This window comes from Grus americana, chromosome 3 (genome assembly GCF_028858705.1).
Source record: "Grus americana isolate bGruAme1 chromosome 3, bGruAme1.mat, whole genome shotgun sequence".
Lineage (NCBI taxonomy): Eukaryota > Metazoa > Chordata > Aves > Gruiformes > Gruidae > Grus > Grus americana.
The window spans coordinates 73882922-73907996 of record NC_072854.1 but is presented as its reverse complement, the minus strand read 5'-3'; the positions used below and the strand labels follow the sequence as shown (position 1 = coordinate 73907996).

General features: G+C 39.1%; 1 protein-coding gene across 6 annotated transcripts in view; it reads left to right on the top strand.

The window, feature by feature from the left end:
* Positions 1 to 25075, top strand: part of UTRN (utrophin) — a 389659-nt gene that overhangs the window by 253685 nt on the left and 110899 nt on the right. For all 6 annotated transcript variants that reach the window (XM_054819386.1, XM_054819387.1, XM_054819385.1 and 3 more), the window contains 2 exons: positions 740 to 912; positions 6631 to 6787. In XM_054819386.1, coding sequence (XP_054675361.1) covers positions 740 to 912; positions 6631 to 6787 — 330 coding nt within the window. The remainder of the gene's footprint in view (positions 1 to 739; positions 913 to 6630; positions 6788 to 25075) is intronic.

Here is a 25075-nt window from a genome sequence, read left to right as displayed (position 1 = left end):
TTCTTGAGGCAGATGGTAGATCAGAGAATAAAATATGTTTAATTTCTAAGGGGAGGAGAAATGAGTAAGCTGAATTGAAATCACAAGCACTTCTTTTTCTTTTCAGTATTTACTATGAAATTCAGATTATCATACATCCTGCTGTTTTATGTCTACCTCTCCACATATTGCAGTCCAGTTTAATTGTAAAATGGGCTTGTGGTAACTGGTAGTCATTTAGCTGCAGTTTAAGGACATAGATTTTAGTGAAAAGCTTTCATTACATATGACCTAACACACTACCTAGTTTGAATTTCACTGGCTGTGTAAGGTTTCTGCAATCTTTTATTTCAAAGAGGAAAGAGACAACATAGCTAAGGCTGAATCTGTATCATTTCTGAGCAGGAAAGAATTTCTAGTGCATTTGCAAATGCTGCATTGTGTGAAATGTGTGCGAGAACAGTAGACCGTTACTTTCAGTGCTACGAAAACATGCAGAGAACTTTAGTGTTTATAGTTCCAAGTCCTGTTTCACAGTCAAGGATGACTTTCAAACTCCATTTCTCACACTAAAGAAAGCTAGACCTTTTATAATGATGTTAATAGGGTTGCAGGTTTTCCCCTCTGCATCTCTTTGAGTCACCCAAGAGAGTCAGACTATGTGCTCAGTCCTAGTGCTAAGGAGTACCAACGAGAATAAGCTCTCCCTTCCTTTATTTAGAGAACTAAGATGTTTGGACTTTTGTTGTTGGTATTTCAGGACATCCAGGCTGAGATTGATGCCCACAATGACATCTTCAAAAGCATTGATGGAAACAGACAGAAGATGGTGAAAGCCTTGGGAAACTCTGAGGAAGCTGCCCTGCTCCAGCACCGGCTTGATGACATGAACCAGCGCTGGAATGACCTGAAAGCAAAGTCAGCTAACATCAGGTAAGTAATAAAATGTCAAGACATGAATGGGGCACAGCTGCTGTCTTCTAAAAGGCTTGAGAAATATGACTACGACATTTGAGTGAAATGTCCATTTTCTTCCGTAAAGGACCCCTGAGCACAAACATAAAAACTTGGTGCACTTGCTCACCATGCACGCTTAATTACTTGTTCTTCTTTCTCCAGAGCTGCACAGTTGTAACTTGGCAATCTGTGCTAAATTTTCCAGAAGATATGTTGAATCTTTCCTTATTGTAAATCGATAGCAATGTCAATGAAGTAATTCTGTGAATCTACAATTACTGTGAGGAGAAATCAGGGGTTTGTTGTTGGTTTTGTTTTCACCACTGAAACGAATAACTTGATAGGACTTGCATCTTAAGTGTCTTGATCCATATTCATAGTATTTTTTTTATTGCTGCTATTCAATTAAGAAATGTTTTAAAGTACATATTAATCAAGGAATGTATTTTACAATTTTTTGACCCTACCAGTGCCAAGCTCACTGACTGTCCATGTGTAGTCATTGTTAAAATCTTTTTGATGTCATTTTGGAAGTGAATATTACCATATTCATTAATGTGAATAAAATTCCACATTAAAATGAATTACATAGAAAAGAATTTCTAGAGCTTTTAAGTGTAACTGCTTGCTCGTTGATTAAAGGAAACCGTTCTTTTAATAGACCAGAACAATGTTAAGCATTCATATGAATTTTCCAAAGGCTAGAAAAATGAGTTGAGCTTGGAATTCAGGCACAAGAATTTGAAAGAGTGAGATAGAGGGGAAAATGTGACGTTTACTTTTCATCTCCACTTATCTCATCACCAACCTGCTAAACAGTTAAGTGAAACAGGTAAATCAGCTCCATGAAAGCCCACAGGCAGAGCTTGAACCAGAGGAGCCAAGAAGTCTGGTATAGGGATTTGCAGAGACTGGCCCCACCACACAAGTAGTTTAATGCAAGAGCTATTATACTTGGGCTATTATGAGCTCTACTCACAAATAAGTCAATGTCAGAGAAAGTCAAAAACATGCTCATAAGATAATAGCTTAGCAACTGTGGAGTTCAAGCAAGAACAGTTCAGTTGCTTGGCCTTTCCTGGGGTTGATCATAACTTTGGAGAAATTGATGGCCAAAAAAAGGCCCTTTAAGCCACTTACCCTGGCCAGCTGTGAGTTCCAAGGCAGCAATACAGAGACAGCGATTGTGCAGTGAATGCTCAAAAAAGTGGGGATACAGTCTCTTCTGAATATGGACCTTTCTTTTCACTTCTGTGCAGATATGGCACATGCATCCCATGGGCAGCATTAATGTTTGCAATGTTTGTGTTACTCTGCTGGTACTTGCAGTGCTGCAGAGCCACATGTCACTGAGCTACAAGTAGAAGACAGGCAGGGAAGAGAATACTGGAGGAAATATGAGAGAAGTAAATTAACCTCTCAAATCTCAGTCACCACTGAAAGTAGTGTAGTGTTTCCGAGTTCCCATATTTTGCCCCATTCTTTGAGTGCAGTTCACTTTTCTAACTTGTGCAAGAGTGATGAAAGCTTTCATAGGGAAATAAAAAAGCACAGAACTGATATGAAGTCAGTGTGCTGATGTAGCTGTTTATCTTGAACTTTTACTTTTGTGGTGTACCTTATTTCAAGGATGAATTGGAAAGCAAAACTGTGTGGATGAGTCTTGTAAGAACAGCATATAGCTGTTAGGTGCTAGAACTGATGATTGAAAAATCTGATTGTTAGGAGTTTTAGCTTGGGATAGTGCTTTTAAATTAAGGTTTCTCTAAGTTTTTTTAGAATATTTTCAGCTATGTGTACATTCTGATTATGTTCATTTTTTAGTTGCTAAAAGTACTGTTCTTCCTTAAGGATAGCATGAGTTTTTCTTCATCGCTTCAGTCCTCAGAGCTGATGGTGCTAGTCACTGTAGTGACTTTACTTCCTTGCTACTGTAACTAAAGGGAGATCCAAAGCGGAAAAGCAGCACTCTTGTGACATATTTTTAAATGCATGGAAACTGCTTAAACCTGCACTTGTAGTGACTATGACACCACCTCAGAGGACTATACCTCTCCTTGAAATTACTTGTAGACTTATTCATGCTTCTTTCTTTTTCTCTTTTTATTATCTTATTCCCAGGAAGAAAACAAAGCTGCAGATTTGTGCTGGTCTGCCTTTTAAAGCCCAATATTTAGGAGACATTCTTTCCTCCTGGGGCAGGAGGTGTGAGGGTGTTAGTGTTTGGGGGAGGGTAGAGGTAAAAGTATGGGAGAAACAGAGAAGGATTCTCTATATTTAGACCACCCACCAATCTTTTTATTCCATGTGTTCCCTTGTCACTCAGCAGGGAAAGTGTTACCTCCATAGCAGAAGCAAAAGCTGAGGAGGTCTCCAGCTGTGAAGAGAGCCTCTCAGGGTCAACAGAAGGGGAGTTCTGTCAGAGTTCCTGCTCTTCTGGATGATTTTATTCAGCCTGGGTGGAGGGGGGGGTGTGTGATCTCAACCTGGTCAGCTGAATGGGAGCATCTGTGTTTTTCAGGCTCATCCAGGATTCCCTTATGAGTGCTTCTGAATACCAGGTGATTGATGCTGGGGAATGTTGCTCCAACCAGTGCTCAAACCTGAACAATCATCTGTAACTGACTTGTATTTTTATAGGAGCAGATTCTTAAGCCACCACTGGATTTGGCCTATCCCTGGAGATTGCGAATTCATTTGTCATGTGAGCACACACACCTGAAACTTTGTTTGCAGGTTGTGTATTGGTAGAAGTACCAATTCCAAGACAAAGGCCAGAAGTCTTATCTTTGAAAGCAAAGAAGCCCAAGAAACATTTCAGAACTTCAATATGGTTTATCAGCTCTCTTTGATAATGTTTGTATGACAAATTTAAACATGATACCAAAACTTTACACTAAAATGCAAATTGGAGCATATTTTGGTTCCCTTGCTCCTGTGCGGAATTTGCTTTGAATGGGATTTACTGAATGCATATGTGTCTGCTTCCCAGGAGAATTGAATGCTTGTGTCTACTCTTCAGCTCCTGCTGCATCTCGCTTTTATTTTCAGTATTGCTTCTGATAAGGTTAGAAGTGTAACATTCAGGAAAAATCGAGGTTGATGTGATATGTTTTCCCCTGTGTATTTTTTTTTTTGACTTGATATCTTTCTGACCTTTCAAGGGAGAGGTTAGCTCACTTTGTGTTCAGAGAAGAATTTTAAAGTCCGTTAGTGTAGTCCATTTCCTCCCCGCCCCTTACTACTCTACCCCCACAAGTTTAGCCTGCATTAGACTTTGAAACCATGTGCTAGTGATATTTTAGTACTGTCATTAATCTGGCAGGCACATGGGTACTCATTAGTTGTAAATTACAATGCATTTAATCTAGTATCATATGCCACGTCATTCACACTAATATCAAATTATTTTTTTCACTATTGATATTATTGCACTGTATGTTAAATTAACAGTGAGTCACCCTTAAATTGTCCTTTAACTGGTTTCAGGGTTGTTTTTTTCCCCTTACAAAATTCCAATTCATTTTGCGTACAAGAATTCCACTAAACAAGTAGAGCGGAATCCTGAAGCCTCACAGAGTGCCAGTTTTTAGATGTGAGAGCTGCTTAAATGTGCTAGATACAGTAATAAGTCACAATGAATAGAGATTTCACTATCAAAGTGAAACAAAAAACTATAGATCCAAACATTTTAATTGTGGTTGCTTCTAGAAATTCATAAAGATGGTTTATTTTTGTAATGATCCGTGGCTCTAACAGCAAAACTGTAAATTCAAATGTGGGCTGCCTTGGCTTAGATGAGAAGGCAATGTCTCTCCTCTGCCTGATTAATCAGGAGTATAACACTGTTTTCACTTCCAGAAAGGAGGGCTGGTTCTGAGTACCTACCACCTGAGGGTAGCATATATGCAATGCTTTGCAGCTTGGTATTTCTGAGGGCATTTTTGATGGGATGTCAAGCTAGTTGTGAAAAGGAGAAGGTCCACATTATACGTGGACCACCCTGTGCTGTTGGGAGTGTGGCCCTATGCGTGGGGGGGGGCTTCAGGGCCAGCTACGGTGACTGCTCCAGCGGGAACCTTGTGCACAAACTTGCCGTAGAGTTAATACTGGCCGTATGAGATGAACAAGTTGGTTGCCTTGAAAGTAGTTCTGGTTAGTGAGTATTAAAGAACTGAAAAGAGACCAGGAGAGCTGACACAGTATGTTTCACTCAGGAGCTGCCGGTCTGCAAACCAAGGCAGGCAGGATGCTCTTCCCCAGTACGCGTATAACTGCAAATGCAATAGCTTGCTTGTAATTCACGGCAGGGCAGGAAGCTGGCTCAGCTATTTAGGCCTGGGCTATGAGCAGCTGGCTTGAATTCAGTGTTGAGAGAAAGGTATTGGTGAGAGCAATAAGAGATGATAAAAACTGTGATGCACAAAACTGTAAGCAGTAAAATGTCGCTTCTAGCAAGTACTTCAATTTTTTTTATTTTTTCCAAGTAGTTACCTAAGCACTTTCCTGAATGGAGTGAAGGAGAACAGGTTTCTCTTCCTAAAGGTAGTTAGCTTATCCTTTTCAGAAATGTGATTTTTATTTTTTTTTTCCTTTGGATGTTCCTCCCCCCATACACTGTTACTGACTGCTTTTTTGGTTCATCTATCCTAGTATCACTGGGAGATCCCAGCGTACCCAAACCTAAGCTTGCCTTGAAATTAACCTTGTAGCATATCACCCCTTCAATCCAACTATTGTCATATCGGTCCCGAACATTCACTCAGACGCCATTTGAAATGATAATACAAGAGAAGCCAGATGAAAGTTTCAAGATGCGAGTTATGGTGAATCAGAAAAAAAAAGATAAAAAAACATGCGCAAAGTAGGAAAGGGAAAAGGTAGGAAATAACAGTAAAATTCAGTTCACTCCTCTGTCAGAAGTGGGGCAGGAAGGTGCAGAGCTGGTGTCAGACTACACTGAAAAGGACTTAGCTCTACTCCATCACCTGTGTGGAGAAAGAAATTGTTGTTTACTGGTATAGACTAAGTACATGCTGTTCTTGAATCCATAACACAGAACAACTGCAGTAAAAGAAGGGTAGGTGGTCTCTGTTGAAGATTTCCCTACAGCTGTGTAGGCACTGCAGGGAGAAGCCGTCAAGTTAAGGTATTTCTGAAAATTACAGAAAAGGGTATTGTGGAATCTGGGGGTTTTGCCAATTAAACTTGAGGGACAGATTCACTGTGTTAATTCTGTAGTAACTCATCATCGACTAAAGATGATGTATTAAATAATTCACGTCACTGATATTCTCAGCAGCATAGGCAATTTACTGTTGATCACTGCTGGGACAACTTGTTGCTGTCGCTGCTGGGGAGTCAAGGTCCTGGCATGAAAGAGTTCAGTTTTGCAGTGCTTTACCTCACAAAATGAGGCTTGTATTTCGTGCAGTGTGGTGGTGGAGTCACAAGAAAACACAGCATTTCTTTATGTTGCTTAGACATGCAAAGTTTTAGATAAGTTAAAGCTTCGGTACATTTTTGTCTGCATTTCCCCATTTTTCCTCTGCTGCTTTTGATTTGCTGTGCAAAATGTTTTGAAGTAGACTTTTTTTGACACAAAGTTGCTTTGCAGTTAAACACTTGAAACATTCCTATCCATGCAGGTTTTGCTATTCAAGGCTTTAAAGATGCTTTAATGTTGTTTCACAGGGCTCACTTGGAGGCCAGTGCAGAGAAATGGAACAGATTGCTGACATCCCTGGAAGAGTTAATCAAATGGCTGAATGCAAAAGATGAAGAACTAAAAAAGCAAATGCCCATTGGAGGTGATGTTCCAACCTTACAGCAACAGTATGACCACTGCAAAGTAAGTTGCTTAAGTTTTATCTATAAATATGCTACTGTGAATAATAGAATGAAGAAAATTTGAGTACAGGAGAAATGATGAACACTTCCTAGTGACTAATTTCTAGAAAAAAATCTCTAGATTTCCACCCTTTTTGCTTCCTCACCTTACCCAGTAAAGCACAATTGAGATACTTTCTAAAAAATTTCATCTAAAGGATTTCTGATGTGTCCAAACACATTTTTTAATGTTTCCTGATGTTTTTGGATTCCTACTGGATAGAACTGTTAAGGCAGGCGTACAAAAGTAAGAACTGCACAAGAATTGTCAAAGCAATTGCAGATTTATACTGCAAAGATGACTCAAACCTGGTTTTGAGAACTAAAACTTACCTATACCTTATACTGTTGTAACTATAACATGCTATTCCAGCTCTCTGGTTTTGCTAGTTCTGTTCAGGTTTTGTACGTAGTAGGGTATTGATTCCTAACTGGTTTTTGACAATAAAAAACTCTGTTGCATCTACAGCATATCTTCATTCATGTAGAATGTAGAGCCTGTCTCACCAACTCTGATCAGTAATCAAGTTAGGACATATTTGCCATTGGACAAATTCATTCTAGTAAAGCTGGTGTCATCTTATCATCGTATTTGTTCTTCTGTATGGTGTAGACAGGGAAAGAGAACAAATGCAGCTTTATATAGCTAATTGCATAACAACTATGTTCCCCTCCACCAACATAATGCTGATGTCTTTTCTGTTGTGGTGTTTAGTGAGGGCAAAAATTGAATTTGGGAAAACACTTAGTAATACAGAAATACTCACTGTGAGGAACTACAGAAAAAGTAGCCTGACATGAGCAGCACTTTCGAGACTTAAATCCAAAATAGAAGAGCTTAAGGAAATCTGCATATGTTTCTCCTTAATTTAGTCCTTTAAAGTTATTAGCATAAACTCAGGATCTTTGTTTCCTGAGAGTTCATCTCTTCCTGTTCTTATCCACTTCAGTCATCATGCTGTTTTGTAGATACATCTGCTGTGAATGTTTTATAATGATCAAATGGTGGATTACTAGTGCCAAAGAGCAATAAAAGGCTGGAACAGATCCAAATATGTTTTGAAGGAGGTCAGTGGGAGGTGATAGATCTCTACAGGTCATTTTCGAAGGACTTGTTTGTGTCTCGTGCTAGGTTATAGTATATGTATGATAATAACAAATAACACTGCTAGTGCCTCTCATTTGAAGATCTCAAATTGATTTATAAAAATAGTAGTTTTTATACATCATTCCAAAGTAGAAAAATGTAGGAGTGATGCTGCCGGATGGCTAGTTTGGGTCACTAGTGAACTGCAGCAGCGTGAAGGAGCGAACACTTCTGGGTTGTTTAGTCCTTGCCCTTATGTTTAAAGAATAACTGATATTTTATTATGTATTGAGGTTAAGACTCTAAAAGCTCCTGAATGCATATATTAGAGGTGATTATTTCGTTTTTCAAAAAGGCAATGTTCTTGCAGTGTCACTGTAAGTATTGGATATAGATGTCCCAGTCCAGTATTTAATACAAGGTGTATTAATGGTCTGCAACTGCACAAAGTTAAAGCAACCCTGTGCATCGCTTTGGGGTTTGTACACCTGCGCAAGCAAGAACACCCTGTTCAATTGCGGATATTTCTTAGATGATGACTGGATGATTATTTTTCTAACAGTTATTTTGGTAGGGACCAAGAGATTCCCATATATCATGTGATGATACTGTGCCATGCCAATCATGAATTAGTAGCACATGGCATTTCACTTTCTATTGAAGTGTTGCTTATTAGTCATTGCCAGAGGAGGGGAGCTGCATCAGAACTGTCCATTGGTTTGATGCTCCGTGGCAGTGCTTCACTGCTGTTTCTCAGTAGGAACTGTTCGTTCCTTGCTGAAGCTGCAGTTTACTACTAAACTACGTCAAGCTGAAAAGTTGTGTTTTTTCAAGTAGAAAATGAAATGTGGAGGAAAAAAGCAAAACAAAACCCATTGGAGGTCCTTCTTCTGCTTCCTCAGCATAGTTAAGTGATTGGTCAGTGTGGTTGGGAAGTTGAATAAAGATGCCCTTGGTTGAGGGAAACATAAGTTTTATGCCTGTGATTTCTTCTTTTTTTTTTTTTTCCCCCTTTTCAAAACCTTATGCCAAATCTGCCCTTTCAGTGGATTCTTTGTAAAATAACTTTCTGTGATTCCACACTGTCAGTCACTCTGTGCCTTGTGGGGGTATCACTGGCTGGTGTCACTTGCTTTGCATTTAAGGTGCTCCTTTTAGAATACGTATCCTGTGTTTAGCTGAAAGTTTTCAGTGGAGCTGTGAAGCGTAACTATCAGATAAACATTGCAGAGATATGATGACTTCTCTCACTCTCAAAGATACTCCCTTTATTCCACCTCTCATCACTGCCTGCCATGGTACTACTTTAAATGTTTCTTTGCCCACAGCTTTTCAAAACCTTCTGTGGATTTCATGTTATTTGTCAGATTTACTTTTAATCAACTGATTTTTTTTCAGTGATTCCATGTTGAGCTTCTGCAGCACCACATCTAGCTGGCCTTGAACAGGTTCTCCCAAGGCCTCCCTGAGCCAGGGTTGGGTGCCTCTGATCCTCTCTTTCCTTTAGTTTCACATGTGAAGTTATCCTCGTGCAAATTGAGCAGTTCAGTACCTCACTTTATCTCCATTTCTCTGTGATCCCTTTGCTCTTATTTCCACCTTGCTAACCTGATCCTGTCCTTGCTGGTACTTCAAAATGTAAGTGGTGAAATAGTGGCTCAGCTCTGTAAGATGTGTGCCCATGATAGCGGCATCTCCTGCCCTTTATTTTTCTGGGTCCTAAATCCTTCTTGTATTAGCATGTCTTTTTGCCTCTAGTTATTTGTTCTCCTTATTAAGCTACTGTTTTTCCCCTCAGATACGTGAAATGATGACTTATTTGCTTTAGCTCAATGGCACTAATTTTATTGCTCTTTCCCTCTCTTAGTATCTCCCCCACTCAGTGCTTGGCTTCAGCAGTGCTAGATAAATAAGTACAGTATTATGTGACCGTTTGGGTTAGCTCACATTGTTTGTGTGCTCCTGAGGTCTGTTTGGGTAGGAGGAAGTAAATGGTTTGCAATTTGATTTTTAAACTTGTTTTTGTTTTAAATATGAATCATTCTCCTATGCTTTAAAAACAAACATTACCCATGACAATGTTAGTCACCTGGATCAGGACTACAGATTTAGCCTATATTTTCGAGATTAACAGAAATATTTCAGGACGTAGCAAATATTTATACATTTTGGACTGATTTTTGTGTTGTTCAGCCAAACTTCCATCATCTGTAGTAGTTCATAGTCTTATCACATACTAAATGCTAAGCACAGTTGAGCAGCGAGCACATCCTGTCTGGGTGTTGAGTTGTGCTCTGTGTCTTGCAGGGAGCAGGGTAAGAGGAAGCTCAGGTAAGGGAACATGAATTCCTTATTTAATTATTTTCAAAATTTCTTTGTCTTTGAGAATGGGCTGTGGTGGCAGTCCTAAGAATACTGGAAAATTCATAAGTGCTTTGGGATGCTGAGAGGCAGTTTAAAAGTACCTGAGTTAAAAAGTCATCTCTATGAAGTGTACCTATAGCTGAGGCTACATTCACACTTCTGAAGTGTAGAAAACTCATCTGCAAAGGTAGTGACACCAGGAATGGCTTATAGGGAAAAGAAGCTAAAGGCCAACTGCCTTTTCAGAGTTTTTTGCCAGTGTTTCTCCCATAATTCCAGTTTCTCACTGTTGGTTGTCCTTACCAGCTCAGGTTTTCCCTTTTGTTCTGCTCTTTCCCAATCTTCCTTATGAATATTCATTTAGGTTTTTAAAGTGGATGATGCAAATTTTGATTAGCTGCATAGACCACGCAAAACAAACAAACAAAAGAAAACCCCACCAAACGCACCACAAATAAAAACACCACCCCACCTCCCACAAGACTGCCCTTCTGTGGATATCTTATTTGACCGAAAAAGAAAAGCTACAAAAGTACTGTGAAAAATCAGTGGGCTGGTTTTGTGCGTGGAAATTCCGAGAGTCACGCCTGTGTACAAGAGGACGTGATGCAGATGCTGACACCTTGTTCTCTGGAGATGCGCTGAGAGTTCTGTATCTCACTTTTCTGCTGGAAGAGTTCCTGACTGTAGCTTTTTGAAAGTGTGCTTTTGCTAAAATATGAAAACTGCCTCAATGATAGAAATCACTGTAGTTTAGCTTTCAGAGAGAGAACAGGACATTTCAAATTAAGCAGAAATGGTACCCTCTCGTATAAATCCTGTTGGCATCTGTCTGCATAAATGAACAAATGTCTAGCTAATACTAAATAATGCATGCATCTTGGATCACAGAGATGCTTAACTTAGCTTCGTTTGAGCTCAGAATAAATTGGCCAAGGACCTGTGAATGTTTGATTAGTAATTTTATGTCTATGGATGGGTCATTAATATTTCAGGTACTCTTCAAACTTTTTGGGGTAGCTCTCTATGTATTTCATGTTTCAGATTTGGTTTGTTAAAGTAATCAAATGCTGAAAGTTGCAAGTATTTCTTTCTGTTTTACTTAGCTATTGCAACTTTATCAGAAGTATTAGCATAGCCAACTGGAAACTGCTTTCTACTCATTGTTATCCCTTCAGGGTGCTTGTAATTCCATTGTTCTCTTTACCAGCAGGAAAAGTCTTGTGAGGAAATTACATTTTTCCAGTCTTAACTTCTCTGTGCTCTCTCAGTGTACCTGCCTGACTTCAGGCAATGGGTTTATTCTTAAATTAATTCCTACTTAATTATTCTAGATTTGTTTTTCTTGGATATTTTCTATATTAAAATCTGCTTCCATGTTAGAAATTATTAACTATAAGAAAAGATGAGTGTTATGATACCACTGCTGCCCTAGTCTATGCTTTTAATTATAGTCTAGAATGGACTTTATTAATTTGTTACACATCTCATCACATAAGACAGGAAGCATGCAGAAAATCTGTGCTGCATAGAGGTGGTCAGCTATGTTGTTGAAATATTAATTTTGACTGAGATAAGAGCTGTGAGGGGGTGAGAAAGAGAATTAAACAGTCTGTGGTTGAAAGAGGAGGATCAATAGAGCCTTTTGCTTAGAGGAAGAGCTGCAACCTGGTCCGATGGACAAGGGTGTGATTGAAGCAGGAGCCTGAGTGTTCCATACCACACTGCTGTGAAGGGGGTCTTCAAAGTAAGGATGTGTCTTCAAAAACTACATGCTCTATCAAGAGGAGAGAGAGCCTCCTGTCATGATTTTGCCCCAGCCAGCAGCTAAGTACCATGCAGCTGCTCACTCACTCCCTCCTGGTGGGATGGGGGAGAGAATCAGAAAAGTAAAAGGGGGAAAACTCTTGGGTTGAAATAAAGACAGTTTAATAAGTAAAGCAAAAGCTGCATGCACAAGCAAAGCAAAGCAAGGAATTCATTCACCACTGCCCATGGGCAGGCAGGTGTTCAGCCATCCCCAGGACAGCAGGGCTCCATCATGCGTAACGGTGACTTGGGAAGACAAATGCCATCACTCCAAACCTCCCCCTCTTCCTCCTTCTTCCCCCAGCTTTATGTGCTGAGCATGATGTCATATGCTGTGGAATATCCCGTTGGTCAGTTGGGGTCAGCTGTCCCGGCTGTGTCCCCTCCCAACCTCTTGTGCACCCCCAGCCTCCTCGCTGGTGGGGTGGGGTGAGAAGCAGCAAAGGCCTTGGCTCTGTGTGAGCGCTGCTCAGCAGTAATGAAAACTTCTCTGTATTATCAACACTGTTTCCAGCACAAATCTAAAACATAGCCCCATACTAGCTACTATGAAGAAAATTAACTCCATCCCAGCCAACACCAGCACACCTCCCCACTAGTCCATCAGCATTACTGAACAGTATGAGAACTGCTTAAGTAAACTTGTAACAGTTAGGAGTTCTTTAAAGACTCCTGAAGTTTTAAGTGCTTTGCATATTTGAGAATTCTGAATGTTTGTTATTGGTGAAAAAGAGAGATTATACTCTACGAAAAAATTATACTGTACAAGGATAGTACAATTCATTAAGCTTTAACTGAAACTCTTTGATGTGTGTTTAGGAGGAAGAGGTGGAAGTTCTGGGTGGGAGTATTTTGTTACAGGAAAGGAAGAGTGTAGTTAATGCCTGAAGTCGAATGAGAGTTCTCAAGTGGACCTGTTTGACTTAAAGCCATTGCTCACTAAGGATTTACTCAAACTGAGTTGTGTTACATGAATGATTCAGGTGTGTATCACTCCTGGGCTATTTCTCCAAAAGAACGATGTGTAAACAAAAGCATGGCACAAAGAACGAAGTGTTAAATTAGGATGTCAGTGCAGTGTATTTTTAACTTCAACAAAAAAATGTTGCTTCTGGCTGTATTTCAGCTTGTTCCCAGAAGCGCAGTTGTCTTGTGATAAGTCAGGAAAGTTGCAATGGATCAGTACTTAAAATAATAAATATCCTGGATAATGAAAGAACAAAATATTCTGTCATTAATGCAGAGTAAACCAGGTTGTCTTACTGTGGAAAAAACAATTGATAAGCACTTTTTCAGTACAGTAAATAAAATACTTCTGTGGGATTGCCTTTTTAATACTATCATTTTGATATAGGTATTTATCAGTATATACATCTCGTGTTGCTCTTTTTTGAGGATCCAGCGTCTCATTTGTTTTAATCAAAGACTCCTACATAAACGTTTAAGACATCACTGGGTCTTTTTCAAGCCACTGAATAAAGCTTATTCTTATTGAAGGTTTATAGTTATCCTCAAATATCTAAGAGGATGTTCTGACCTTGCTGTGTAGGGAAATGTGAGCGACAGGAATTAGGCTTATGGTGCAGAAACAGCGTAATTATCGCCATTTCTCTCTGTCCCTTAAAAGGCTGCGATTAGTCCAGTGCCTCTTTCTCTGGTATCTTCTTGTCTCGCCACCGAAAAGACCACTCTGCTTCCATCGTTATTAGTTGTACCCCTTCTGCTACTAATGAAATCTCAGAACACCTTGATGCACTAAGATATTCCAGACCATCTGTTTCCACTCCCATGTCTTGAGCTGGAAGACCATGATTGGCTTTGGCCTGACCTTCAAGGGTGAGCCATGTGCATAGCTAGTGAAGGTGATGGAGCACAAGCATATCGGTGACCCATTTTTAGTCTCTACCCATACGACGGATACTCTGTTCCCTTAAGTACCTCTGATGTTCATCTCTCTGCATTCTTCTGACTCCACTATATCCTTATGGAGGTGTAATGACTGGTATGGCATGCAATACTTAGGATGAAGTTGCATCAATGTTTTATACTGTAGTAAAGCAATGGCTTTTTCTCTTGTCCTTTCTGATGATGCTCAACATTTTATTGGCTTTTATTTTTGATTGCAGCTGCATATTGAACAAATTATTTGAGACCTGTCAATGAAACTCCCAAGACATTTTTTCTAAGCTGTAACTGCCCGGAAAAGTGTTCAGGGATTACAGTCTAGTGTATGTTTTTTTTAAGATCAGATGGTGTTTCAGTCGTATTTAAAAAAGCTGGTTATTACCTGAAACCTAAGGACAGTACATCAACAAATGAGCTCCCATGCTGGATCACAGAAATGGACTGGTACAAGGAAATGAGACAGGACATTTCTCTGAATGCAAATATTTTTTGGCTGAGGTCTGTTTTTCCAAAGGCAGAGTGCCAGGAAAAAATCCACCAGCACAGCAGCAGCAAATCTGTTTTTCCAACTGCAGAGAACCCTAGAGAGCCACAGTGATACAGTGGCCACTGCCATACTTTTTTCAGGAGCTTTCATAGCCTCTATCAGGTAGAGCTGAAAACTGTTTGTCCTGCTAATACCTTTCTAATTCTGAAACCAGTTTGAGATGCTTTCTGTATAATCACAGAATCTTCTCAGGTCTCCTTTATTTTTCTGTGATCTGTTTTGAGAAATTGGACCAGTAAGAAGAAACATACTGTATTTAGCAAAGCTGTTCACTTGTCATTCAAGGTGTGGAATGGAGCTTGCAGAGATTACTCCAAATCTTTTAAGAACCTCTTTACATAACTGACACTATTCCATATGAATTTTGTGCAAGTGCTGGAGAGTTTTATCCTCTTTCATCGTGTGTTCTCAAAGGGCAGAGTCCCCTCTGCATCATTGTTTTGGAGAAAACCGAACAGGAGCATTAGTTTATGAAATACTCCACGTTCTTAAATATACAGTGAGAGAGAGACCGCTATCGCCTTAAATCCTTCTGAAACTTCGTCTGCTTTTGCAGGCATGGGATGGTAAAGAATCCGTTTTATTTTCTGTTAAGGATATCTTCATCTAGATCCTGCTTCTAGTTGCTGCAGGCAGACTCTTTAGGGGAGAAGAATATTCCAGTTAACTCCTGAACTATTAGATCCTCAATCCCTTGTTATTACAGCCAGTAATCCACCCTAGGAACATCAGCAATAAATTGGAAAAATTGCGTTGCCATGGCAGCCGCCCACTCCTGTTTTCATGCAGATTCTTGAGATTAAAGGCTAGGCTTTGAAATGTATGTACAAAATAGGGCAGGGAATGGGATTCTGCTCTTTCTTGTATTTTTATTAGTTTTCCCATTTTTGTTTTGTTGCTTTTTTAGAATGCAGAAGAAATAAAAGGGTGTAGGTATTGGTTTAATGGGCAAGGTAACCTTGCAGGGGGTGTTTTGGGATTTTTTTGGTTTACAAGAACTCTTAACTTCAGCTATTAGATCTGTCTAGAAAATTACTGTATATATGTATCTTCTGACCTCGGTTTCAGTGAATTTCTCTCCTCCAAGGTGGTTAGTCGGAGGGGCTGGGAAACTGCTTGGAATGTTGCTAGAAGCTGCTTTGTTTTCTGACGTTCTGGTCTTTCACCTTTAGCAGTCAAATGGTGTCTAAACCTAAAATGGTGCTTAAAGATTTGGAGCTTTGTTTTTAGGAAAACTTCTGGAGGTTATATTTGTGCTAACACATGTTTCTTGCAAGGTATGTTCAGTGTTGTCCTTCAGAAAGGTGTCGTACTGGGTTTAGGATTCCTACTCCTACACCATCAGCTGCTAGAGGTCCTTACGTACTACTTATAGATTTATCCAGACTGGTTAGTTGTTATGGGGAAAAGAAGATAGGGTTTTTCCTTTTAATCCAATTTGGAATCCTCATCTTGTGAGGCCAGTAACATGACTCCTTTTCTAGCATCGCTTAAAGTATCATCAGTAGTTGGCCACATCAGAAGACTCAGGGTACTCTGAGCATCAGTCATAAGGTACAAGTACAGTTTCTTTATATAGTGAAGTGCTTAATAGGCCTGCAAAGTCTGCAGTCATTCCTCATAGAGTTACTGAGATCACTTTGATTTAATCGACAATTTACTGAATCCTACTGAGCACAGTGTAATTTCGATAGAAAGGATTTGCTTGTGCGAGGTGGCTGTTACTTGCTTGTGGGGTTTGGGTCTGGGGTTTTTTTGGTTCGTGTTTTGTTTTTGGGGTGTTTTTTTAGGCACCTCTTTCTGGAAGGAGTGCAACATTCTCCTTACAATCACCCATTTATAACTAACAAGCTATTTTACATGCTTGGTTGCTCATCTTCCAATTTACTCCCCTGTAAAAGATGAGGACATTTTAAAAGCATCTTGTACAAAACCAAAGATTTCTCGAAGGTCCCTTCTATCTTGTTGTTTAATGATGATGTAACATTATGTCAGGGTTAGTAGTGAAGCAACTGTTTTCTAAAGCGATTGCAAGCACTGTATATTAACTGGCTGTGAAGCTGTGTAGCCTGCTCTGCCAAATAGAGAATACGCGTGCAGTAACTTCTGTGACATGAGCAGCCTCTTCTGGTTCTGCAGAGAATGAACATCAGCCTTAACTCTAGTTTTTGATTGTCAGAGGTGCCGGACTATTACTGACACGTGATAGATGGCTGTTGTTTGGGTATCCCTATACCCTATTTCTCTGCAGGACAGATTTCAGGGGTATATAGGAAGCTGCATACTTCTACTGAACTTCTAGCCAAGGTGGGCTGTTACATAAATGAACAGGGATAGCTGTAGTGAGAGACAACGTTTTAAAGATCTTCACAAAGAACGTAATAGCTGCTGATGCTAGTAATTTATTTAATTTTACAGTATGATTTTCATCTTTTAGATCTTTCTTGTTAAATGAATGTGTAAATGGAGAGAAAAAAATATTTATGACAATGTTTGATGGCATAACACGATAAACCAATGGTATTCCCAGTTAGTTTCATAACATTGTCGTTTGCAATTTTGTTTTTGCAAACAGGTGTTTATAAGCTTTAGAGAGAGTAGTAAACTACAACCATAAATCATTAAAGAAAAGTTCTGATACATTTATTTTCACTTTTTTTTGAAGTTGGAGTGAGTTTTATACATTCCTTCTACTAAGTATTTTTAGTCAAAAAGTCCTCGTATAGGTAATACAATAGATTTAAAGAAAAACACAAAAGATTTCCTCTCCCTTGAAGCAGCTGTTTTGCAACTTGCTTGCTTGAAGAATTTCTAAAATCTAAAGTAAAATCTCTTGATTAATGAATGGACTATACTTATGATTTTATAAACAGTCATTAAAAAATGCATACTGTTATAAATGTGTGATTCACTTGGGTGTAAATTAAAATTTTCAGTACCAACGGAGACTTCAGTGATTGAATCAAATCATTACTTTTAATGGTATATTTTTCATTAAGTCAGTGAAACAGGTCAGCAAGAATTTAGGATTACCAGTAATAGAAGAGAGAATAGTAAATGAGATAGTTTTAAAGAAATTACTGGAACAAATACATCATTTTGCAGTTAAATAGTACTTCAGGTCATCTTTTAAAAAAGTTTCTCCCCCCTCCTCCTTGCTCTAGGTTTTATACAGTCTATATTCATTCACCTTGGAATCAACCTTTTTTTGTCTTTTTTTTTTTTTTTTTTTAAGTAATAGCAATTTGTACACTTTCTCTTTTGCGGTTCCATCTCCTTTGTGAGTGATGAACCGGCCTCGGAGGAGATAGGCTAGAAGTTTGTGTAAGCCTTCACTGCCTTTAAGGGGTGAGAGTCAAACCAGGGAAGAAACCCTCCAACTGAACAAAATGCTAAAAATATAACATTTTGATGCTCTGAAAGAAAAGAGGGAAGACTGATGTGACTAGGTGTCATTTTTAGGTAATTATTGCTGGTGTCTGACAGTTGTGCCCTGTACATTCTCTGGGCATGATTTTCCACCTAGAGTTTTGAAGCAGAGAGACACTGTGCAATGCTTCACGCTGACATCAGCTCTGCAGTTAGCGTATGTCATCACGCTGGGTATGGATGATTTCAGGAGCCTAGTGCCTGATAGAGAAACAAGTCCCTAGGCTCTGACTAAAAAGTAGACTCCAATTAACCTTTTTTTTTTTTTTTTGCCTGCTGCAGTAGTGACTCAGAACCCTCTACACTGGGAGTAAAAATTATTACTGAAGAGTTGTAACCTAAATTTTGTATCTGAGAAGTAGTATTTTCTAAGTTTATTAAACTTTTTCTAGAGCTAGGTGCTTAGTAATCTTGGCAGCTTGTTGCTATGAATAAAAATGAATGAGAACTTGGGATGATATGTATATCTTTTAATTGTGAGGATTTATAAAATTTCTAGGCTTGAGTAATTAGACAGTGCATAGCTTGCTTCTATAGAGCACTATTGATCTGTTGATTCATTTTCAACAGTGCTTTTAACATATGTAGAAATCTACATATTTTTTCTAATTAAATACACAGAGAAGGGAGATGTATATTCATCATAAGGATTGGAGAGTTCTCTTTCAATATTTCAAAGTTCAAGTTTGTTATATGCTTTTGACAGAGAATTTAGCTCCAAACTGCTAATGATTTCAAGGGTGAGGCAAAAAAAAATGTAGCTGACAGAAGCACTGTTTGGTTATTTGTCAAAAGTGCCTGGAACTAATCTACTCCTGGAAAGTTGACAGAAAATTCTATTTTAATTTTGTTTTTTTCTTTGACATTGTAAGGCCTGGTGATGCTCTTTTGGGCTGTTGGAAGAAAAAGAAAGCTGAAGGAGGCTACTTTGAGTGCTACATAGGTAGCTAGAGGGGAAACTGCAAAAGCATGCGGGATCTGGGTTGGGTTGGTCTTGCTTGAGTGGCACAAACTGGAATCTGCTGAATCTGCTGAAACTGTGCACTTGTTGTTTGTAAATATAAGGTTGTATTTCCAAGTTATAACAAAGTCTGGAATTATTAAAAAGTGAGGTAAGAGGGAGAAAAACAAAAAGCTAAGAATAGTTGGATATAGTGATAAAATCCCCTATATGAAACTCTGCTTTTGGAATAATGAATATACTCCTAATATCCCAGTTAAGTGAGCTTAAACTGGCGTTTGGGTCCAGATTGGTTTAGTCGAACAATGTGCTTTTTCTTCTACTGGAATTCTAGATGAGAAAATACATAGTCAATTTATTTGTGTATTTTGGCACATTTTCCCATAGTTATTGACAGCTGTCTGTTAGCACCCGCTTAACTAGCACTTAAGCAACTTCAAGTGTATCTTCTCCCCTAGACAAATATCTGAGTACTTTTCTTCACCTTTGGCCAACAGGCACCATGCCCTTGCCCTGCTCTGTGCGCAAGGGACTTGCCCACCTCTGCAAAAGCTTCGGGTCTTGGCACTGCTCTTGTGGATCGAGGTGAAAGGTGTAAATGTTGGATTCGGCACGTGAGGCTTTGGGGGGCTTCTAGAAGTTGTACAGAGTCGTACACAGCCTTATACGGTAGTTTCATGTGAAGCATGAAACATCTAGGCCATGTCTATCCAGCGGTGCAGCACAGACACCTATACTAGTAACAAGTGAGTTTTTCAGTAAGAGAAATTAGCCTATGTAGACATCCAGCTGACAGCAGTTCTAGTGCTCTTGCAGCATACCCAAACTTGGGCACTTTCACACTGTATTACTTTCTTTAGATATTCTCTGTTTAGTTCATTTTTTGGATATGAGGAGGATGACTCCCATCCAGAATCTGAAATTCAGTGCTTCTGTGTCTGAACTGTCCCCGTCACGGAAAGCTGCGAGTAAGGTACTTGAGAACCATGTTCAGACAATTACTGGGATTTTTTTTCTTCCTCAACTCAGAAACTTCCTTTATGGCATTGGTTCTTCATCATTCCTTATTTGAGTGCCACGTTCTTAGATGTAGCATAACATTTTTGTTATATTTCCTGAACTTGGCAAGGAATGTTTTAGAATAAGTACCTCTTTAATGCTGATAACCTAGACAGTAAATAGATGAGTCTACAAAATCAAAAAGCTACAATGATTTTTCACCCATTCTGACTTATGGATGTGTTCTTTGGCTTGTTCTCTGAATAATGAGGAAGTAAAGCAAATACAGAACAAATCTTTCTATTTTTTGCATTTGACTGACATTCGTCATTCAAAGTGTGAAGGATGTTGGGGGAGGAAGAGTACACAAGCTTATGATCAGGCTGCCATTGTCACTGCAGCAAAGCTATCATAACACCTTGACTTTCTGATTAATTTGGTTTGCATCCTTAATATTATGTGTACTTTAAATGAAACTGTTACTTTGGTGGTGACAAGATGATCAGTGCTGGACATACACAAATATAAGCTAGCTGAAAAGATGCTTGTAGAGTTATGCATACCTAATTTATATCCAATCTTACATGTCAAAGGGCTACACTAACTGAGCTAAAAGATGAACTACTACTTGCAATACTAAATATCCAAGCCCAACCCACACTGCTTAATAAAGAAAAGTCCTAAACTCTGCTACAGCTTTTCTTCTGTGAGCATTGGTAGAGGTGCCCAGTGACGTGCTATGATGGTACTAGCTTATCTTCAAGAAAGGAGCCCAATGAAAGGTTTCTTGAAAACTGTATCTCTGATATTAAACACTTTGTTTTGCGTTGGCATTCTGCAAAGATCAATTCATTCTGTAGTGGTGCTTGATGTCGGCACATGGGTAGTATGGGAACTGACCACGTAGCAGCTTCTCCACCAGCAATGTGCAAGCAATCAGCATTTGTCTCTGTCATGCTGCATTTGTGATGCTCAGAGGTGGCCCAGAGCTTGGATGCAGTGGACAGAGCTGAGCAGAGAGGAAGCGAAGTGTACGGGCACAGAGAAACGTACTGAGTCTGAAGCTACAAGGCAGTCATGCTTGGATGAAATTACTCATTTTCAATAGGTCAGCCTCATTTGGGATGATTTTCTGATGATCTTGTACTCTTCTGTATGAGCATGCAGATAATGCTTGCTAACATTTCTGGCTGCTAAGATTCTTAGTCCGGCGAGCACAGTTGCTTAGCTGCAGTTACTCAAACCCTTTATTCACCCATGTCTTCCTAATTACGCTTTTCATGGTGGTGGTACAGCAGCACTGGAAGAGGAGGAAGTTATTTCTCTTATCACTGGATCTAAAGTTGTGGAGTAAACTTACATGAAGGAATGGCTGGTAGTAAACACAGCATAGTATATAAAACAAACAAACAAAACCCCATGGTATGTAAAAACAAAGGTACTTTTCTTGCTGGAGAGAAAATGAAAGAACAAATGCAGGGCAGATGTGAATCACATTGCTTAATGCTATCCTGAAAAATGTTTGGGTACTAAGATGATGTGTGTGGTCTAAGAATCTGTATATATAGCAAATAAACATGCTTACTGCATTTTGATTATACCTGTAGATGAATGTGAAGAGATTTCTAAGCAAGCCATGACTTCTTTCCTGAGTTAGAAGCACTGAAGCTAGAGCACCCCATTACTAAATACAATACAAATAAATCAGTGAAATTCCTTTACTGTTTTTAAAATTTATATTTATGGTGTACATTTTTCATTAAGGGTTTCTGGGGTAAGGGACCAGTGTATAGGTGTCTTGCTGCACTGCTGTTTGCACATTTTCACCTTTTTTTTCCTTTTTTTTTTTTTTCCAATGGCTTTAAGTTGATACGTACATTTCTGGGAAAAATTGTTACAGATATGTCAGAATATTCTTTGTTACTCCTAATGGCATCCAGTCCCTAAAACCAATTCTAGTTTTTGGGTTTAAGATATTCCCTGTGTTTTTTCTCAGTGTTATTATTTATACCTTCAGCATTTTATTTATTGCTTCTATTTCTCTCCGTACCATTGCTAGGTAACTTTGCCATGGCATACAGCTTGTTTTTAAGTATCGAGGACTAAAAATAACAATTCGATTGTATGCATTTTTTTGCTTCTTAATGAGAAATCGTTTATGGTTTCAAATTCCTAGTTTCTAAAGAAAAAGAAATCCTGTTTAGTAGACATTGGTTTTACTACATGTAAAATATTCCAATTCTTTGCCTGAAGAGCTTAAAAAAAAAAACCAAACCACCAAACGCTTCTGATACTGAAGAAACAAAAGAAACAAAGCAGAGAAAGCAAAGGAAGAGAGTGAACATAAGTTATAAGTCTTGTGATCTGTCTGATGTGTCTTCCTTCAGTGGGAAAGTATTTGTGGAGCCAAGTTAACTTTAATACGCCTTGCTTCATGGAAATATGCTTTTAAGTACTAGTCTCTTTCACTAATTGACCCCAAATTAATGCCAGTGATATTAAATTAATTCTTTCTCATAAACAGAAAACCACTTTGTAGTCCTCCAAAAAAAATGGTTAATGACATTTACAATAAGGTTCAGTAAGGCCTTTTTTTTCCCAAATTAATGATTAATCGTTCTTATAGAATTATTTTTAATCAAGGAATATGGCTTATGCAAACAGCTATTATAAGAACTTGCAGTGGGGAAAAATAAGGCAAAGATTTCTCTTTAATGTCCATGGATATTTTGAAGAACTTTCCCTTCAAAATTATTTGAATTTCAGGATTATTTGAATTTCTTTTTTTTTCTGCTGAAAAAACCACCAGATTAAGTTAAAATTAAATAACAAACTCAGTTGGATAGTAGTTACATCCCTGTAACTGGATGTTTTAACCCAATTTGCAAAACGGTGACAGTTTTCAAGCAGATTTACCCAGTGTTTTTATTAATATATGTATACTGAATGCCTAGCAATGTTTTAATCCTAGTTTGTTATTGGTAGGGTTGACTGAAAGCAGCTGTATTTTTTTGCTCATCTGCTTAGTTTAATTTACAGTTCCAGCTGGGTTTTCTGTTGTTTTTATGAGACATTGTTAGATCACCTATTTGAAAATGCAAAGACCTGGCAAGGCCATTGTGTTGGACAAGTTTAGTTTGCAGAGACAGAAGTGGAATTCGTAAAGCAACACAGACTATTGCATGTTCTGACAAGTTTGGATGTTCCCTTTTGACAAGGGGCTAAAAACTCCCGTCTGAAATTCTTCTGTTTGTTACATGTTTTCTGTATGATTCATGATGAAGGAAAGTCCTCTGCTACTTAAAACAGTCACACAAATACCCAACCCACCAAAAAAACCCAAACAAAACCCACCACAACTATGTTGTGATACCTGCTGCATTGCTGCTATGCCATAGAATATGTGATGTATTACGGTTGGGGCTTGCTTTTTTCTTTGCCTTTTTTTCTTTTTTCTTTTTTTTCATGCCATTGCCTTGTATGGACATGGCACAGGTGTCAGATTCTGCTTTTTTATGTTCCTGTCACTTCTCATGGCAACTAGAACCAGCTGAAGGAGGTGACTAACCAGAGGGAAACAGTCTTGTTGCCCTTAAAGTATTCCTTCCTCCCTGTCATGGTTTAACTCCAGCTGGTAACTAAGCACCACGCAGCTGCTCGCTCACTCCTACCCCCATAGTGGGAGGGGGAGGTGAATGGAAGAAAAAGTTGTGGGTTGAGATAAAAACAGTTTAATAGGATAACAAAGGAAGAGAATAATTATAATAACAACACTAATGATAATAAATGAAGTAATGCACACATGTAATTCCTCACCACGTGCAGAAGGAAAAAACCAAAACAACCCGATGCCCAGTCTGTTTCCAAGCAGTGATCCCACCTCCCGACTGGCTTCCCCAGTTCTACAGGGAGCCTGACGTTCTGTGGCAGGGAATGTCCCTTTGGCCGGCCTGGGTCAGTGTCCTGGCTGTGCTCTCCCAGCTCCTTGTGCACCCGGCAGGGCGTGGGAAGCTGAAAAGTCCTTGACTGAGTGTAGGCACTACAGCTACCCAGCAACAGCTAAAAACATCAGTGTGTTATCAACATTATTCTCATTCTAAATCCAAAACATAGCACTATACTGGCTACTAGAGAGAAAATTAACTCTATCTCAGCCAAAACCAGGACACTCACGTGTCTCACAAATACACCTGGAGAATTGTCTGAAGTAGAATATTTCCCATCTCAAACATTGCTTATTTTTTTCTAGTGGTGGTTCTATAGTAATTTTTCCCTACTGAGCAAATGTTGGAAATACTAGCACATGATCCAGAGACAGGAAATTTTGGAGAAGCAACCAAAACCAGAGATCCAGTATAGTCTGTCATATGACAGGAACCAACTATGTTGTATAAGCTTTACAAAGACTCTGTCAGTTTAGATAGTCTTGAAAACAGGAAGCTATAGCAGAAGAGTGGAAAGCAAAAATAGACAAGGGGAGGAGAGGTAGACCTTGGAAATGTAAAATAACCAAGAGAGAAATGATTAGGGAATTAGGGAGAGGGGAGCATGTAAAATAAACCATGACATAGCTCATGGTGTAAGCATAATAAGGAATTGTAGTTTGACAGGGGAAAACTTTCTGGGTTGAACACTGATAATTGAGTCCTTTTTTCCCCTACTTTGAGCGTCATTTGGTTGACATGACTTTTGCAGCTGGTGACACAGGACCTTTGTTCTGAGCCAGTGCAGCTGCTCTTCTGCTGCCTGTCCCTGACTCTCTGGAATTCTGCTGCACAGAGAGAATCCATCAGTAGAGGACAGATTGTTGACTGTTTAGTAATTATTCAGTTGTCTGTCTGGACCATTTGCTTCTGAAGAGAAACCAAAGTGACTGTTTCTAAGAAAGAGGAGTAATTAGCTTTGACGGGATTTCTGCTTCTGAAAGGATTTTCAGTAGCAGTCCTCTGTCATGTACGCATACATGCATGCATACGCAACTGAACCCAAAAACCAGAACAGGAACACTAGAGGTAGGCACAAATTGCAACTGGTCTCTAGCATTATGCTGGGCTCTGGTGCCTGCGCTTCCTCCTGCAGAGGGAAATATTCCTCCCCTTATGCAATTGTCAGGAGATGCTTCTCTGAGACCTTTTGTGGTGATCTCACT